General features: G+C 37.7%; 1 protein-coding gene across 1 annotated transcript in view; it reads right to left on the bottom strand.

The window, feature by feature from the left end:
• The window catches only part of PIEZO2 (piezo type mechanosensitive ion channel component 2), a 655,528-nt gene that overhangs the window by 522,523 nt on the left and 113,014 nt on the right, over positions 1-19,991 (bottom strand). Inside the window, exon 2 of the mRNA XM_053714912.1 lies at positions 3,281-3,376. Coding sequence (XP_053570887.1) covers positions 3,281-3,376 — 96 coding nt within the window. The remainder of the gene's footprint in view (positions 1-3,280; positions 3,377-19,991) is intronic.

Raw genomic sequence — 19,991 nt, 5'->3', positions numbered from 1 at the left:
ATATGTGTATATACACACAATAACACATAAATATATATGTATATGCTTATAAACATATGTGTATATACACACATTAACACATAAATATATATGTATATGCTTATATAAATATATGTATATACACACATTAACACATAAATATATATGTATATGCTTATATACATATGTGTATATACACACATTAACACATAAATATATATGTATATGCTTATATACATATATGTATATACACACATTAACACATAAATATATATATAAATGCTTATATAAATATATGTATATACACACATTAAAACATAAATATATATGTAAATGCTTATATACATATGTGTATATACACACATTAACACATAAATATATATGTATATGCTTATATACATATGTGTATATACACACATTAACACATAAATATATATGTATATGCTTATATACATATGTGTATATACACACATTAACACATAAATATATATGTATATGCTTATATACATATGTGTATATACACACATTAACACATAAATATATATATAAATGCTTATATAAATATATGTATATACACACATTAAAACATAAATATATATGTATATAAGCATATGCATATATATTTACACTTTGCTGCCATCGCTGCGCTACCTACCCCCTGCGCTGCTCGAGTTCTCATGCCGTGTCTGACGGCATTAGAACGAGGCTCCCATTGGAGCCTATGGAAGCATGCTTTTGTGAGCGCAATGCTACCTAGCATTAGCATGCGCTGCTATTACTCAGTGGAGTGCTAATATCGCTTTCTCAAAAGTGATATTTAGTGCTTCACTTGTAATCTGGCCCTGTATGTTTAAAACATAAAACATTGCTATAATCAATATAAAAAACATTCATCTGTATCCTACACAGCCACATATTAGTAGCAAAAGAACCTAAATATAGACATTATATAGCTATAAAATGTAGTAAGTTTGCATTATACTCAAGCTGCTCAGAAGTAATGAAGATTAAACAATAATGAGCCATAGTGCCCTATAACTTTTATTAAAGGGACAGTAAAGTCAAAATTAAACCTTCATAATTTGGATAGAGCATGTAGGTTTTTTTTTTACACCTTTCCAATTTAGTTATATATCCAATTTGAGTTGTTCACTTGTTGTTCTTTGTTGATAAGCATACATAGGGAGAAATGCCCTACTGGGAGCTAGCTGCTGATTGTTGGCTGCACATATATGCTTCTATTTGTTGGCTCATCCAATGAGTTCAGCTAGTTCCCAGTAGTGCATTACGGCTCCTTCAATAAAATATATCAACAGAATGAAGCAAATCTGATAATAAAATTTGATTGGAAAGTTGCTTAAAATGCTCTAACTGAATCATGAAAGAAAAATGTGGAGTTATTAAATGTCCCTATAATTTAATAATAATCATAAGAATATTGATATGAGATTAGCTGTAAACCATTGTATCTTTCTAACTCTCTAATAGATTAAAAATGGGGGGGGGTTGCTGTGATCCAGGGTCGGCTCCAAGGGGGCAATGCCCACCCAAATAGAAAGCTGTGCCCCCTCAAAAAATTATTTTGTTATTGTATAAATAAGTGTGTCATAATGGAAAGGTGGTAACCCTAGTTATGATACCAGTCACACCAAGTGGGTAATCACACAGCATATTGTGTGTGTATCACTTTCTCAGTGGAATGATGATGATCTTTAACAAGCAACACACAGAAACTGTTTCCTGCACAATGTGTGCAAACCAGACTCTTACAGGGAGACTGTATAGAATAAATCTCTTACACGCAATGCGCCTTCACCTAGGGTAGCTATGACACCAGCCCCGAACTGTAAATGTTCTCAAAAAACTTTGTAAACCAGTCACTCAATGGGAACAGTTCACAAATGATACCAGCAACCCCTCAGCAAATTGTGTACATATCAATCATGGTGTGGGTGTTCCCATTATAGTGTGTATATAGCAGTCACACGCAGTAGGTGTTCCCAGCATAGTGTGTCTATCTATACCAGTCACACACAATGGGTGTTTCCTTATACAATGCCAACCTCTTGTCCAGCCCATATGCGTGTCATGCTCAAGTCACAGTCTGATACCTGCACTGGGCCAGCAAAACAAGCTGTCATCCGACAGCAGCACACTAACTAAGGGAATGCTTCCACTTTACATAAACATGGCGGCCCTCAGAGGCGCACACCGGTTGCTGTATCACAGTAAGTCCCAAGCTTTTCTATTTACCATATTATACAGTGTTAACCGAGTTTTGACCCTGCTCTGTGCCCGCATTATATACCCACCGGGCAGGCGGGAAGCATTCGCTCTGAGCCTCTGACTGGCATAGCGGGTCACTCACGACCTTGTACAGGCAAAGCGTGTGGTTTCCTGATGCTAATATATCTTCACGTCCCGCATATTTTATGTTGTTTACTAACATTACCAGCTGATTACATTAACCAGTAGTTTACTCTCTATATGCATTTGCTTGATATATCCACTATAGTCTCAATGCAGTATGGATTAAAAGTGCTTCTGTCAGATGCTTCTGTTGTGAGTGTATTTGAGCAGAAACGCTGATGTCACTGTGAGTGGTAATTGCACTGTCAGTGTAGCATTATTTTATTTCTCTTGTAAGGGATATCCCCTCACTCTGCTTTTATTTTGACTCTCATACATGCTTTGTAAAAATTGTGCGCGCCTGGAGCCAAGTCTGCTGTGATCCCTCCAAATGAACAGGGGCAAAGAAAAGACCATGATGAATCTGTATATTATAATACGGAAGTGTAAATAAAGGAAACCAGAGAGCTAAAAAATATATATCAAGTATGGTAGGTGGTGACACTGGGAGGTACCAGCTTTACCTGTCTCTACTATTTAAAATTAAACCCCACAAATACTCTCTTTCCATCTCGTTTTATCCATTTACACTCACACTTGCACTGCACTCTTTTACTACTGATTTTTAGGTAGTATTCTGAAGGGTGCCATAATCAGCAGTGAGTCAGAGAATCTGACAGAATATTAGACACATAAATAAAATTATGTCTGGCAAGCTGTTGGGTGCTATATATTATATTTATTTGTTAATATTATATATTACATCATTTGCACTGTGAACACAAAATAGCCCACAGAAAATCCAACAATTACTTTACTTCATAAGCAAATTTGTTTTTTTTATTTTTTTTAGAAATGCATTGATATAAATTTAAGTTAAATACAAACAGTATAATGCTTCCTATATGATCTTTCTTCAACAGATTGCAATTGTGTGTAAAATGAATCTTACCTTTCATTGTTATTTTGGTAGGTTCTGCAAATAAAGGAATGAGCAAGAGGTAGATGAGGTAGACAAGTGATATTCCATTGTACCGGAACATGCATGCTGTGAAACAAAAGAGAAATATGGTTAATACTTGATGAAAAATACTTTAATTTGCCTGTAAAAACAAATCCTTTACAGTATACCATTAAAGACATGTAGCACTGCTTACTGTAACTGTTGTACATTTATATATACAGTATATATATATATATATATATATATATATATATATATATACGGTATATATACGGTGTATATATATATATATATATATATATATATATATACGGTATATATACCGTATATATATATATATATTTTTATTTTTTTTTTTAACCGCAGAGGTTAAGAGCACAGAGTTTAATTATTTTAATTATAATAAATTAAGACGTCACTATAGGAATTTTCATACCTCTGAAGACTAGAATGCAAGCATACATTTTAGCATTAACAAAAGATTTTATCTAGGAATTGTTTTCTCCATATAGATAAATATCAAGAATTGAATCAATAAACTCTAATGAGCAAGACAAAAAATACTAAATTAAAAGTGCAAAAAAAGTACATATCCCCATTTCACCACCACCATGGATCCAATGAGAGACTGGACAGGAGTATTTAAAAAGTCATTTAAGGCCCAATGACATACCACTAACACTACTTTGGTCATATGGGGAAGTGTACCATTATCTGGCAGGATCTAACAGTAGCCCATGAATGGATTCACAGTTTAAGGTTTTATTAAAAAGTTTCTACACAAGCAAGAAGTGTGGCAGTGCCACTGCTCCGGGTACTGACATATATGCAGTTCAGATGCAGAAGTTTTACTGACAGACTCCTCTATACAGAGCCAAATCAAGTCAGCAATAAAAATGTAATGTGTGATTTAATGATTTCAGAGCGTTACACTGTGAAGTAATATTTTCACAGCTCAAGCGTTTGACAAAATTTGTCAACACTACGAGAAATTGTAAAAGCTCTTTTAAATCTATTGATTTTTCTCTTAAAAATAAATGTATAAGTATAAGGGATTGCAGTGATTTATGATCTGTCCGGTTTTATTTATGTCTTTTTACTTCTACTAAAATAAATTGACATTAAAAACTTGTGTTGCAAGAATGAACTGGCCAAATGACAGCTTAACAATCTGAGGTTAACATGCATCAATCATCATATCATGCTATATACTATGTCAGCATCCAAGAGCTATTTAAATTTAATTGCTGCTCTTGCAGACTTTGATAGAAAGTGTACGATTGTAAATATTTGATTGTTACTTTACATCAATAATCATCTGATGATGAACTACGGGGAACTAAACAAAAAATACTGATGTTATTATGAAGGTATGAATAATTTTGGTTGACTGCTTGTTTGTGCTTTGAACGCAATCAAACTATATGTCAGTTTTATTTGGGCATTTATCATTGTTTTTAATCGACTACTACCTAGTGATATCACTGCGTACAAACACAAATCTATCACAAACTTATTTTCCAAACATGATGAAGACTGGGTGGAGCGCCACCATGGATGAAGATGGATGAAGACCACAGCCATGGATGAAGATGGATGAAGACCACCGCCATGGATGAAGAGGAGCACCAGCGGAGCTGATCACGTAGAAGCTGGATTCAAGCTGGGTAAGTAGAAACTTTGGGGTTTCACTTAGGTTTTTGTTGGGGGTGTTTTTTTTTAAGAATATTTATTTTTATTTTGTTTCTTATGTTTTTTTTTTAGGATAGGCTTATTTTAAAATAGAGATTTTATATTTTTGATTCACAAACGAGTTGTAATCTCTTTAGGGCAATACCCTACCAAATGCACTTTTAAGGGCAAATTTTTTGGATAAGATTTTTTTTTCAGCTTAGGTTTTTTTTTAGAATAGGAATTTTTTATTTATATTCTGGGCAAAAGAGCTATATCACTTTAGGGCAATGCCTCACAAAATGCCCTGTTCAGGGCAATTTTTATAGTAGGTTTTAATGTTAGTATATGTATTTTAGGACAGGCTTTTTTGAAGGGGATCTTAGTTATAGTATAGGCCTAACTGGGTTTTTTTGGTAGTGTTTTTTCTTTTTTGGTAATGTGTTTTTTGTAATGTCGTTTTTTTATTTTTTGTAACTTTGGGGGTGTTAGGTTAGAGGTCTTGGGGGTTAGCTGTTAGGGCTTAAGTAGTGTAGGGTTAGCTTGCGGTGGTAGGGTTGTGGAGATGTAGGGGGGTAGTTATCAAGCCGTCAACCTCAAATACGCTGCGTATTCCGCAGCGTATTTGTGGCGAGGCTGATACGCCTTAGTTATCAAAGGCTCGAGACCGGCAAAAGTAGAATTTTGTGACGTCAGCTTCGATCCGCCGGACTCAGTCCGACACAGATCGATTCTTACGTCACTCCAGATGTTCCGCACACAAGTGCGGCACATTCTCACTACTTTTGCTAGCTATCAAAAAACTAGCAGGTACGCTCGGCACTTTTACGGCCCAGCGTACCTGGTTTTCAAAGCGCCAGCCTGGAGGCGGCGGATCCCATAGGAATCAATGGGAGTCTGACCATAGAGAAAGTACAAGTTCGCTGCTGACAGACATCCCATTGATTTCTATGGGAGCTGTCTACACCTAACACCCTAACATGTACCCCGAGTCTAAACACCACTAATCTGACCCCCCCTACACCGCCGCAACTAAATAAAGTTATTACCCCCTAAACTGCCGCTCCCGGAGCCCACCGCAAGCTACTCTATACATATTAACCCCTAAACCGCCGCTCCCGGAGCCCACCGCAACTATAATAAATGTATTAACCCCTAACCCGCCGCTCCCTGAACCCGCCGCAACCTATATTAAATGTATTAACCCCTATCCTGCCCCCCCTACACTGTCGCCACCTATAATACATTTATTAACCCCTAATCTGCCCCCCCTACACCGTCGCCACCTATAATAAATTTATTAACCCCTATCCTGCCCCCCACTACGCCGCCGCCACTGTAATAAAATGATTAACCCCTAAACCTAACCCTAACGCCCCCTAACTTAAATATTAATTAAATAAATCTAAATAAATTAACTCTTATTAACTAAATGAATCCTATTTAAAACTAAATACTTACCTTTAAAATAAACCCTAATATAGCTACAATATAAATAATAATTATATTATAGCTATCTTAGGATTTATATTTATTTTACAGGTAACTTTGTATTTATTTTAGCTAGTTAGAATAGTTATTAAATAGTTATTAACTATTTAATAACTACCTAGCTAAAAGAAATACAAAATTACCTGTAAAATAAATCCTAACTTAAGTTACAATTAAACCTAATACTACACTATCATTAAATTAACTAAATAAACTACCTACAAAGAACTACAATGAAATACAATTACATAAACTAACTAAAGTACAAAAAATAAAAAAAGCTAAGTTACAAAAAATAAAAAATTAAGTTACAAACATGTTAAAAATATTACAACAATTTTAAGCTACTTACACCTAATCTAAGCCCCCTAATAAAATAACAAACCCCCCCAAAATAAAAAAAATCCCTACCCTATTCTAAATTACATAAATTTCAAAGCTCTTTTACCTTACCAGCCCTTAAAAGGGCCATTTGTGGGGGCATGCCCCAAAAAGTTCAGCTCTTTTGCCTGTAAAATAAAAATACAACCCCCCCCAACATTAAAACCCACCACCCACATACCCCTAATCTAACCCAAACCCCCCTGACAAAAACCTACCACTAATCCCCTGAAGATCATCCTACCTTGAGTCGTCTTCACTCAGCCGAGCCACCGATGGAACTGAAGAGGACATCCGGAGCGGAAGAAGTTAATCCTCCAAGCGGCGCTGAAGAAATCTTCCATCCGATGAAGTCATCATCCAGGCGGCGCTGAAGAAGTCTTCGATCCGGCCGATGTCATCTTCAAAGAGGCGCTGAAGAGGTCTTCTATCCGGGCGAAGTCATCTTCCAAGCCGGGTCTTGAATCTTCCTTCCGCCGACGCGGAACCACCTTCTTCACCGACGGACTACGACGAATGACGGCTCCTTTAAGGGACGTCATCCAAGATGGCGTCCCCTCAATTCCGATTGGCTGATAGGATTCTATCAGCCAATCGGAATTAAGGTAGGAAAATCTGATTGGCTGATGGAATCAGCCAATCAGATTGAGCTTGCACTCTATTGTCTGTTCCGATCAGCCACTAGAATGCGAGCTCAATCTGATTGGCTGATTGGATCAGCCAATCGGATTGAACTTGAATCTGAGTGGCTGATTCCATCAGCCGATCAGATTTTCCTACCTTAATTCCGATTGGCTGATAGAATCCTATCAGCCAATCGGAATTGAGGGGACGCCATCTTGGATGACGTCCCTTAAAGGAGCCATCATTCGTCGTAGTCCGTCGGTGAAGAAGGTGGTTCCGCGTCGGCGGAAGGAAGATTCAAGACCCGGCTTGGAAGATGACTTCGCCCGGATAGAAGACCTCTTCAGCGCCTCTTTGAAGATGACATCGGCCGGATCGAAGACTTCTTCAGCGCCGCCTGGATGATGACTTCATCGGATGGAAGATTTCTTCAGCGCCGCTTGGAGGATTAACTTCTTCCGCTCCGGATGTCCTCTTCAGTTCCATCGGTGGCTCGGCTGAGTGAAGACGACTCAAGGTAGGATGATCTTCAGGGGATTAGTGTTAGGTTTTTGTAAGGGGGGTTTGGGTTAGATTAGGGGTATGTGGGTGGTGGGTTTTAATGTTGGGGGGGGTTGTATTTTTATTTTACAGGCAAAAGAGCTGAACTTTTTGGGGCATGCCCCCACAAATGGCCCTTTTAAGGGCTGGTAAGGTAAAAGAGCTTTGATATTTATGTAATTTAGAATAGGGTAGGGATTTTTTTTATTTTGGGGGGGTTTTTTATTTTATTAGGGGGCTTAGATTAGGTGTAAGTAGCTTAAAATTGTTGTAATATTTTTAACATGTTTGTAACTTAATTTTTTATTTTTTGTAACTTAGCTTTTTTTATTTTTTGTACTTTAGTTAGTTTATGTAATTGTATTTCATTGTAGTTCTTTGTAGGTAGTTTATTTAGTTAATTTAATGATAGTGTAGTATTAGGTTTAATTGTAACTTAAGTTAGGATTTATTTTACAGGTAATTTTGTATTTCTTTTAGCTAGGTAGTTATTAAATAGTTAATAACTATTTAATAACTATTCTAACTAGCTAAAATAAATACAAAGTAACCTGTAAAATAAATATAAATCCTAAGATAGCTATAATATAATTATTAATTACATTGTAGCTATCTTAGGGTTTATTTTACAGGTAAGTATTTAGTTTTAAATAGGAATACTTTATTAAAGTATAGTGTAGTGTTAGGTGTAATTGTAACTTAGGTTAGGATTTATTTCACAGGTACATTTCTCTTTATTTTAGCTAGGTAAGCTATTAAATAGTTAATAACTATTTAATAGTTATTGTACATGGTTAAAATAAATTGAAAGGTACCTGTAAAATAAAAATAAATCCTAAGATAGCTAGAATATAATTATTATTTATATTGTAGCTATATTAGGGTTTATTTTAAAGGTAAGTATTTAGTTTTAAATAGGATTCATTTAGTTAATAAGAGTTAATTTATTTAGATTTATTTAATTAATATTTAAGTTAGGGGGGCGTTATGGTTAGGGTTAGACTTAGGTTTAGGGGTTAATCATTTTATTACAGTGGCGGCGGCGTAGTGGGGGGCAGGATAGGGGTTAATAAATTTATTATAGGTTGCGGCGGGTTCATGGAGCGGCGGTTTAGGGGTTAAACTATTTATTTAGTTGCGGAGAGGTGCGGGATCAGCAGGATAGGGGTTAATAATTTTATAATAGAGGGCGACGGTATAGGGGGGGCAGGATAGGGGCTACTAGGTATAATGTAGGTGGCAGCGGTGTCCGGGAGCGGCGGTTTAGGGGTTAGTAACTTTATTTAGTTGCGGGGGGCTCCGGGGGCGCCGGTATAGGGGGCAGAACAGTGCAGTTTAGTGTGAGTGCTTAGTGACAGGCTAGCAATAAAGCTGGGAAAAAGCCGAAGGGCAGCGAGATCGGATGAGTGATAACTCTCACAGTCCGCTGCTCATCGCCCCGCGGCTTTTTGACAGCTTTATTTGATAACTTAGGCGAACGTATTCAAGGTCCGCGGCGGCGAAGGTAGGCGAGCTTAGGCGGACGTATTGGGCCGGCGAAGCCAGAAAAGTAGACGGCTTGATAACTAGCCCCCGTAGGGGTTAAGTAGAGTTGGGAGTTTATTGTGGTGGAGTATTGGTGGTCTAGGGGTTAAGTAGTGTAGGGGTGATTGCGGTGAGGTCAGATCCCTTTTGAATATATCACCACATTGCAGCACTTTTGATCACCAGGGCCTAAGTGAGCTGGGTGGGGTTGGGTGCTCCCAGGGGTAAAGTTGGCAGAGCCAGGGCAGAGGTAGGCAGCAGGAGGCTTGGGTATAAGTGTTTGGACATTTGTGATAAATGTGTGGGTGGTCTAGGTTTCTTTTTCAGGAACAAAGACATAAATAAGGTAAGTAAATAGTGGGAGCATCAGTGTGATATAGCACATACACTGTGAAAATTCTGCAAACATCCCTGTGCACTTGTCATGCTTACTTAAAGGGACATTGTACGTAAACATTTTCTATCATACATATAAAAGAGCAGAATTTAAACATGGTGCAGCTGTTTGCCTGAAATAAAAGCTTTTTAAATGTCAACTATTGCTAATACTGGCCTAGATTTAGAGTTGGGCGGTAGCCGTCAAAACCAGCGTTAGAGGCTCCTAACGCTGGTTTTGGGCTACCACCGGTATTTGGAGTCAGTCAGGAAAGGGTCTAACGCTCACTTTCCAGCCGCGACTTTTCCATACTGCAGATCCCCTTACGTCAATTGCGTATCCTATCTTTTCAATGGGATCTTTCTAACGCCGGTATTTAGAGTCGTGTCTGAAGTGAGCGTTAGAAATCTAACGACAAAACTCCAGCCGCAGAAAAAAGTCAGTAGTTAAGAGCTTTCTGGGCTAACGCCGGTTTATAAATCTCTTAACTACTGTGCTCTAAAGTACACTAACACCCATAAACTACCTATGTACCCCTAAACCGAGGTCCCCCCACATCGCCGCCACTATATTTAAATTTTTTAACCCCTAATCTTCCGCTCCGTACACTGCCGCCAACTACGTTATCTCTATGTACCCCTAATCTGCTGCCCCTAACACCGCCAACCCCTATATTATATTTATTAACCCCTATTCTGCCCCCCTCAACGTTGCCTCCACCTGCCTACACTTATTAACCCCTAATCTGCCGAGCAGACCGCACCGCTACTATAATAAAGTTATTAACCCCTAATCCGCCTCACTCCCGCCTCAATAACCCTATAATAAATAGTATTAACCCCTAATCTGCCCTCCCTAACATCGCCGACACCTAACTTCAATTATTAACCCCTAATCTGCCGACCGAATCTCGCCGCTACTGTAATAAATGGATTAACCCCTAAAGCTAAGTCTAACCCTAACCCTAACACCCCCCTAAGTTAAATATAATTTAAATCTAACGAAATAAATTAACTCTTATTAAATAAATTATTCCTATTTAAAGCTAAATACTTACCTGTAAAATAAACCCTAATATAGCTACAATATAAATTATAATTATATTATAGCTATTTTAGGATTAATATTTATTTTACAGGCAACTTTGTATTTATTTTAACCAGGTACAATAGCTATTAAATAGTTAAGAACTATTTAATAGCTAAAATAGTTAAAATAATTACAAAATTACCTGTAAAATAAATCCTAACCTAAGTTACAATTAAACCTAACACTACACTATGAATAAATTAATTAAATAAAATACCTACAATTACCTACAATTAAACCTAACACTACACTATCAATAAATAAATTAAATAAAATACCTACAATTACCTACAATTAAACCTAACACTACACTATCAATAAATAAATTAAATACAATTCCTACAAATAAATACAATGAAATAAACTAACTAAAATACAAAAAATAAAAAAGAACTAAGTTACAAAAAATAAAAAAATATTTACAAACATCAGAAAAATATTACAACAATTTTAAACTAATTATACCTACTCTAAGCCCCCTAATAAAATAACAAAGCCCCCCAAAATAAAAAAATGCTCTACCCTATTCTAAATTAAAAAAGTTCAAAGCTCTTTTACCTTACCAGCCCTGAACAGGGCCCTTTGCGGGGCATGCCCCAAAGATTTCAGCTCTTTTGCCTGTAAAAAAAACACATACAATACCCCCCCCAACATTACAACCCACCACCCACATACCCCTAATCTAACCCAAACCCCCCTTAAATAAACCTAACACTAAGCCCCTGAAGATCTTCCTACCTTATCTTCACCCTGCCAGGTTCACCGATCGGTCCTCGGAAGTCTTGATCCAAGCCTCAGAAGTGTTGATCCAAGCCCAAGCGGGGGGCTGAAGAGTGACGTCCATCCTCGGGCTGAAGTCTTGATCCAAGCGGCAACTGAAGAAATCCATCATCGGGCTGAAGTCAGAAGTCCATCATCGGGATGAAGTCTTCTATCAAGCAGCATCTTCAATCTTCTTTCTTCCGGAGCGGAGCCATCTTGTTCCCAGCCGACGCGGATCCATCCTCTTCTAACGATGCCTACTAGCCGAATGACGGTTCCTTTAAATGACGTCATCCAAGATGGCGTCTGTCGAATTCCGATTGGCTGATAGGATTCTATCAGCCAATCGGAATTAAGGTAGGAAAATTCTGATTGGCTGATGGAATCAGCCAATCAGATTCAAGTTCAATCCGATTGGCTGATCCGATCAGCCAATCAGATTGAGCTTGCATTCAATTGGCTGTTCCGATCAGCCAATAGAATGCGAGCTCAATCTGATTGGCTGATTCCATCAGCCAATCAGAATTTTCCTACCTTAATTCCAATTGGCTGATAGAATCCTATCAGCCAATCGGAATTCGACGGACGCCATCTTGGATGACGTCATTTAAAGGAACCGTCATTCGGCTAGTAGGCGTCATTAGAAGAGGATGGATCCACGTCGGCTGGGAACAAGATGGCTCCGCTCCGCTCCGGAAGAAAGAAGATTGAAGATGCTGCTTGATAGAAGACTTCATCCCGATGATGGACTTCCGACTTCAGCCCGATGATGGATTTCTTCAGTCGCCGCTTGGATCCAGACTTCAGCCCGAGGATGGATGTCACTCTTCAGCCCCCCGCTTGGGCTTGGATCAACACTTCCGAGGCTTGGATCAAGACTTCCGAGGACAGATCGGTGAACCTGGCATGGTAAAGATAAGGTAGGAAGATCTTCAGGGGCTTAGTGTTAGGTTTATTTAAGGGGGGTTTGGGTTAGATTAGGGGTATGTGGGTGGTGGGTTGTAATGTTGGGGGGGGTATTGTATGTGTTTTTTTTACAGGCAAAAGAGCTGAATTCTTTGGGGCATGCCCCGCAAAGGGCCCTGTTCAGGGCTGGTAAGGTAAAAGAGCTTTGAACTTTTTTAATTTAGAATAGGGTAGGGCATTTTTTTATTTTGGGGAGCTTTGTTATTTTATTAGGGGGCTTAGAGTAGGTGTAATTAGTTTAAAATTGTTGTAATATTTTTCTGATGTTTGTAAATATTTTTTTATTTTTTGTAACTTAGTTCTTTTTTATTTTTTGTACTTTAGTTAGTTTATTTAATTGTATTTATTTGTAGATATTGTATTTAATTAATTTATTGATAGTGTAGTGTTAGGTTTAATTGTAGGTAATTGTAGGTATTTTATTTAATTAATTTATTCATAGTGTAGTGTTAGGTTTAATTGTAACTTAGGTTAGGATTTATTTTACAGGTAATTTTGTAATTATTTTAACTATTTTAGCTATTAAATAGTTCTTAACGATTTAATAGCTATTGTACCTGGTTAAAATAAATACAAAGTTACCTGTAAAATAAATATTAATCCTAAAATAGCTATAATATAATTATAATTTATATTGTAGCTATATTCGGGTTTATTTTACAGGTAAGTATTTAGCTTTAAATAGGAATAAATTATATTTAATTTAGGGGGGTGTTAGTGTTAGGGTTAGACTTAGCTTTAGGGGTTAATCCATTTATTACAGTAGCGGCGAGATTCGGTCGGCAGATTAGGAGTTAATAATTGAAGTTAGGTGTCGTGATGTTAGGGAGGGCAGATTAGGGGTTAATACTATTTATTATAGGGTTATTGAGGCGGGAGTGAGGCGGATTAGGGGTTAATAACTTTATTATAATAGCGGTGCTGTCCGCTCGGCAGATTAGGGGTTAATAAGTGTAGGTAGCTGGCGGGGACGTTGTGGGGGCAGATTAGGGGTTAATAAATATAATATAGGGGTCGGCGGTGTTAGGGGCAGCAGATTAGGGGTACATAGCTATAATGTAGGTGGCGGTGGTGTACTGAGCGGCAGATTAGGGGTTAATAATAATATGCAGGTGTCAGCGATAGCGGGGGCGGCAGAATAGAGGTTAATAAGTGTAAGGTTAGGGGTGTTTAGACTCGGGGTACATGTTAGAGTGTTAGGTGCAGACATAGGAAGTGTTTCCCCATAGAAAACAATGGGGCTGCGTTAGGAGCTGAACGCGGCTTTTTTGCAGGTGTTAGGTTTTTTTTCAGCTCAAACAGCCCCATTGTTTTCTATGGGGATATCGTGCACAAGCACGTTTTTGAAGCTGGCCGCTTCCGTAAGCACCGCTGGTATCTAGAGTTGCAGTGGCGTTAAATTATGCTCTACGCTCCCTTTTTGGAGCCTAACGCACTGAAAACCCAGCCATTCTGTGAACTTTAAATACCAGCGGTATGTAAAAGGTGCGTGGGAAAAAAAGCACGCGTAGCTAACGCACCCCATTGGCCGCAGAACTCTAAATCTAGGCGACTGTCTGCAAGTATTCAGTACTTACTACTAATGCACATTGGCTGATTCTATTTATCAGTCCATGATTATTAGCAAGAAATATCTCTCAGCCACTGAATTATATTAGGACATTCACCACTGACACTGATTGCTGTATTGGTTTAAATATCAACAGCTTTTACAAATGTGTCATCACAATTAGTAATACAAGTGAAATAAGATAATACTAGTTAATTAAGACGTGTAAACATGCAGAGATAAATAATGCTGAGCCATCAAGGCAAGACTGTGGTTCCATGGGTGTATCTGGCTGTAAAAGTAAGGAAGAAGTATGACCAGAGAAGGAAAAAAGCTGGATGCCCAGGAAAAGAGACATGCAAAAAATAAAAGTAAATATAGATTAGAAAGCAGCTTTGATTGATAATTTTAAGAAAGTTCTCATGATACATTACTTGGAATAAAATCCAGGAAAAGATAACTACAAATCGTTTCCCATCCATAGACTTGGAAAGAGCTCTGAGCATTGACTAGCCTGTCAAGGCAAGCAAGAATAACTCTTAAGAAACAGATCTTGTGAGAAAGAACCAAAGACCTGTTTAAATGGTTGTCTTAATACCCATTGTGTTGGAGGCAACGCAAAACCAATTTTGTGTGAGGTATTACCAGCCTGAAGGATGTAACCATGGTGATGATGTTGATTACATAGGATGACCATGAGATCCCAGTAACTTCAATGTGTAGAGAAGGGTGTGAGGATCATGATGAATACCCATGGAGCTATGGTCACGGCAAAGGGAAGGGTTAAAAACTTAAAATATTGGTGACTAAAATCAAAGCAAATATACTTATATTGAGTAGAATGAATGGGGATAACCAATTTTTGGTCAAGTTAAGACAGACATATACATGTCAGTTTATATAGCCCGGAGATTAGAAAAAATGCAACGCCATTGTAAATTGGGAAGCTTCGAAAAAACTTGTTGAGAGCTTTAAGGTCCAGGACCAGATAAAATAAATGTCTATTCTTATTAGACATTAAAAGGGGCCATAATTCATGAATCTATTGAGGGAGAGGTTTTCACCACAGAAGTTTGATTGAGAAGTTTCGGACTAGTGAGAAAAAAAAAAACGCTACAAGGGGAAATATAGTAAATTGTATTTTGCGACCAAAGGAAATAATGTTTTGTGGAGAGAACGGGTCATATAATGTGGGACATAGAAATCTTCTTTCATTCTCACATCTCTTTTTAGCTCTATCAGTCAGAACTGCAGATATTTTCCACATTGCAACACTGTAGAAATATAATAAAATAATAATAATTTCATGTTAAAGCATATTCATAGATTACTTCAAAATTAACATCTTCAAATTATCAGGAGATGTTTCCTTTTTTGAATTTCAATTCTGAAATGCTCCAAAACATTATTAATATAGAATGCAACATACGCGTTATTTCATCCAACTAAACTGATTTATCTGCTAATCATCCCTAGGCTTGATGAATAGAATGTTCCAGTTGTTGGAAGAGCTATACTTTCTCTTTTCCAACAGGAGGAAATTGCAATTGATAACTTATTAAAAGGTGATTTCAGATCAGTAGTTAACTGTTCAATTTTACATCTTCCACTCATGTACTTTGTGATATTGTTCAAAGTAATATTTATTTTCTGGTTTTAAATTATAAAGCAGGGAATTAAAATTACATTTAAATTAATGAACTATTGTGGTTACATCTAAAGCCAGTTGGACTGTGAATTGGAACTAATTGGAAACATTATCATTCAGTTCACCTACTCCTTATAGCAGATTAACATTTTAAGATTTATCTGCAATTCATGAGCCAACAAGAGAATTGAGAAGCAGGCAGCACGCTGTTTTAGAAGTGAGACAGGTCTTTTACAGATAGAACTTATGTAGAATGATAAAACAATTTAGGACATAAACTAAAATCTTGGCTTCCAACATTTTTCAACATCTGCTTAAAGGGACATTAAACACTTTGAGATGGTAATATAAAATGATAAATTGTATATATATAAAACAACTCTGCAATATACTTTCATTATTTATTTTGTCCTCTTTGCCTGTAATTCCATTCTGAAATTGTGAGCTTTTCAGTTCCTGTTAGAAATGGAAGTGCAGAACACTGTTATATTCCACACAGCCATTGGCTGCACACTCTAGTGACCTATTTATAACGGTCCCTAATTGGCCACAGCAGAGAAGGTAACACAAGTTACAACATGGCAGCTCCCAGTGGTTTATAGACACTAAAACTTTACACTTATTTTGTCACTTTTTAAACAACTAATGAAACTTTAAAAAATACATCTACATGTTAGTTATGGACTAATCTTTTCTTTGAATGCATCATTCTATCTACCATGTATTTAGTGTTTAATGTCCCTTTAAGAAAATTGAAAGTGGAAAAAAAAACATTTACACCCCCTAAAATTCCTATTTTAAACCTGGTTAAATCATCTTCTCTCTTCAACCTCTGCCAGTTAGGAAGTACATTGTCTACTACAATTCACTTCTTTACATGAGCTGGGCCTAGTTTTGGGAGTTCTCTACTATTTCCCTATTTTTTTATCCATCAGGATGCAGTGGGAGGTTTGAGCTTCTCCCCTCTTTTGATTAGTTATCAGATCAATGATTAACCAATCAGGATAGTTATGTGATTTCATATTTCCCCACAGCCGGTGAGGATTACATGGCTTTGAATTGTGAATTGCACAAATATATTTTATACCACAACTGTGACTGCGAAAAAAATAACGACAACATCACTAGTAAACTCAATAAATACATACAGAAAGAAGTGCACTCACAGGAACGAACAAGTAACTCAATATCATTGTTAGCCTGTTCTATGGCGATTTACCACATGGGTGCAGCTTTTTAGCCCAGTAATGCTTTTCACAGAGTAGAACTTTCCTGTAGTAGCAATTTCTCTCAGAACAAGGAACATAGCAACCCCAGATGATCATTTGGGCCTCGTCAGTGAGGTGTAGCTATATTCCTCTAAGCACACTGAGCAAGGAGTCCACATCTGGTTGCCCCCTTTTCCAATAGGGAGACTAAATACATACAGAGAGATGTGCACTCGCAGGAACGAACAACTGGCTCAATACCTTTGTTAGCCTGTTCTATGGCGATTTACCACCCGGGTGCAGCTTTTTAGCCCAGTAATGCTTTTACACAGAGTAGAACTTTCCTGTATTATATCAGTCTGATCCCGCCTATTACGGTCAGTCCAGCGCCGAAATACCAGGCAATTCCTCTCTGAACAAGGAACATAGCAACCCCAGTTGATCGTTTCAGCCTTCATTGGGCCTCGTCAGTGAGGTGTAGCCATATTCCTCTAAGCACACTGAGCAAGGAGTCCACGTCTGGTTGCCCTTTTTTACCATAGGGAGACTAAATACATACAGAGAGAAGTGCACTCACAGGAACGAACATCTGGCTCAATACCTTTGTTAGGCTGTTCTATGGCGATTTACCACCTGGGTGCAGCTTTTTAGCCCAGTAATGCTTTTCACAGAGTAGAACTTTCCTGTAGTATATCAGTCTGATCTCGCCTATTACGGTCAGTCCAGCGCTGAAATACCAGGCAATTTCTCTCTGAACAAGGAACATAGCAATCCCAGACGATCGTTTCGGCCTTCATTGGGCCTCGTCAGTAAGGTATAACCATATTCCTCTAAGCACACTGAGCAAGGAGTCCACGCCTGGTTGCCCATTTTTCTGATAGGAAGACTAAATACATATAGAGAGAAGTGCACTCACAGGAACAAACTGACTCAATACCATTGTTTGCCTGTTCTATGGCGATTTACCACCTGGCTGCAGCATTTTAGCCCAGTAATGCTTTTCACAGAGTAGAAATTTCCTGCAGTATATCAGTCTGATCCCGCCTATTACGGTCAGTCCAGCGCCGAAATACCAGGCAATTCCTCTCTGAACAAGGAACATAGCAACCCCAGACGATCGTTTCGGCCTTCATTGGGCCTCGTCAGTGAGGCGTAGCCATATTTCGCTAAGCACACTGAGTAAACTCAATAAAAGTAACTAGTCCACTTACTGTTAAATATAGGAAGAAAGCAAAAATTCTCTCTTATCCACAGCAATTTCTATTAGTCCAGCTCTAGTGGACTAGTCAAAATGTTGTGACCTGTATATACGCACATATAAACACAAATTTAGATGCTCAGTTTTAGTTCCTGATTTACCTATATCCCATTAAAGATTTTGTCTAAAAGAAACAAGCACTAAAACACTAGCAGGTGAATTCTAACTTGTGATCTAGATGGTGTCATTGGTAGTTTTCTACTATATAATGCGTTTGAATGCATTTCCTCCCTGCTTACGTACCTTTACATTTTCTGAAATAATATGACTCAGGTCCTACAGTAAGTAGTAACCACCAACTAATTCATTCATCAGTCATGTTTTATACAAATTGCTGTCAATGAAAAATCACAGACTCTAAAACAAAATGCGAAATTATGCCAACATTTGCTAAACTAGCTGCAAAAACGACACCGCAAACATATGATGCTGTTTTTTTTTGTTTTTTGCCTATCAAAGTCGATAAAGCTATTCACAGCTGGTTGAGCATCTAAAAGACTTCCTGCTGTTCTACTTAATCACAGGAATAAAGTGTAAAATTTACTTAGCTAGTGATTTGGCAGTGTCTGATTACTGAAATATTAGAGGAATATATTTTCTGAAATAATAGGACTCAGGTCCTACAGTAAGTAGTAACCACCAACTAATTCATTCATCAGTCATGTTTTATACAAATTGCTGTCAATGAAAAATCACAGACTCTAAAACAAAATGCCAAATTATGCCAACATTTGCTAAACTAGCTGCAAAAACGACCCCGCAAACATATGATGCTGTTTTTTTTATTTTTTGCCTATCGACGTCGATAAAGCTATTCACAGCTGGTTGAGCATCTAAAAGACTTCCTGCTGTTCTACTTAATCACAGGAATAAAGTGTAAAATTTACTTAGCTAGTGATTTGGCAGTGTCTGATTACTGAAATATTAGAGGAATATATTTTACTTTCTGAACAGGTAGACATATTCTGCAATAACATATAAAATATGTATTAAGGATTAATCCCTATATAATGATACAAATGGATTTAAAGAGTATTTTGTTTTTCATTTTCAGACCTTTATTTAAATTAAGTATGCCAGACCGATTAAATGCAGTAGAATTGAATAATTAACAAGTACATAATAAAAAGACAGTGATTTAACACTTAGGGGTCGAATTATCATGCTCCGAATGGAGCTTGATGCCCCTGTTTCTGCGCGAGCCTTCAGGCTCGCCAGAAACAGTAGTTATGAAGCAGCGGTCTAAAGACCGCTCTGCTCTGAGGCTGCGGACATCAATTCCCCCAATCCTATACGATCTGGCTGATTGACACCCCCTGCTAGTGGCCGATTGGCTGCGAATCTGCAAGGGGGCGGCATTGCACAAGCAGTTCACAAGAACTGTTTGTGCAATGATAAATGCCGACGGCATATGCTGTTGGCATTTATCGATGTGTGGCGGAGATTATACGCTACATCGTATCATGTCGGTCCGCACTTTAATAAATCGGCCCCATACTCTGAATTTGAAACAAGCAGTCATTTTTTTTTATGGAAAATAAAAATATTTCTCCCATTTTCTGGCCTCCGGTATCATGTGACAGACATCAGCCAATCACAGACTAGTATACAT

This window comes from Bombina bombina, chromosome 5 (genome assembly GCF_027579735.1).
Source record: "Bombina bombina isolate aBomBom1 chromosome 5, aBomBom1.pri, whole genome shotgun sequence".
Classification (NCBI taxonomy): domain Eukaryota; kingdom Metazoa; phylum Chordata; class Amphibia; order Anura; family Bombinatoridae; genus Bombina; species Bombina bombina.
The sequence above is the reverse complement of the archived record's forward strand: the minus strand, read 5'-3'. Positions and strand labels throughout refer to the sequence as shown.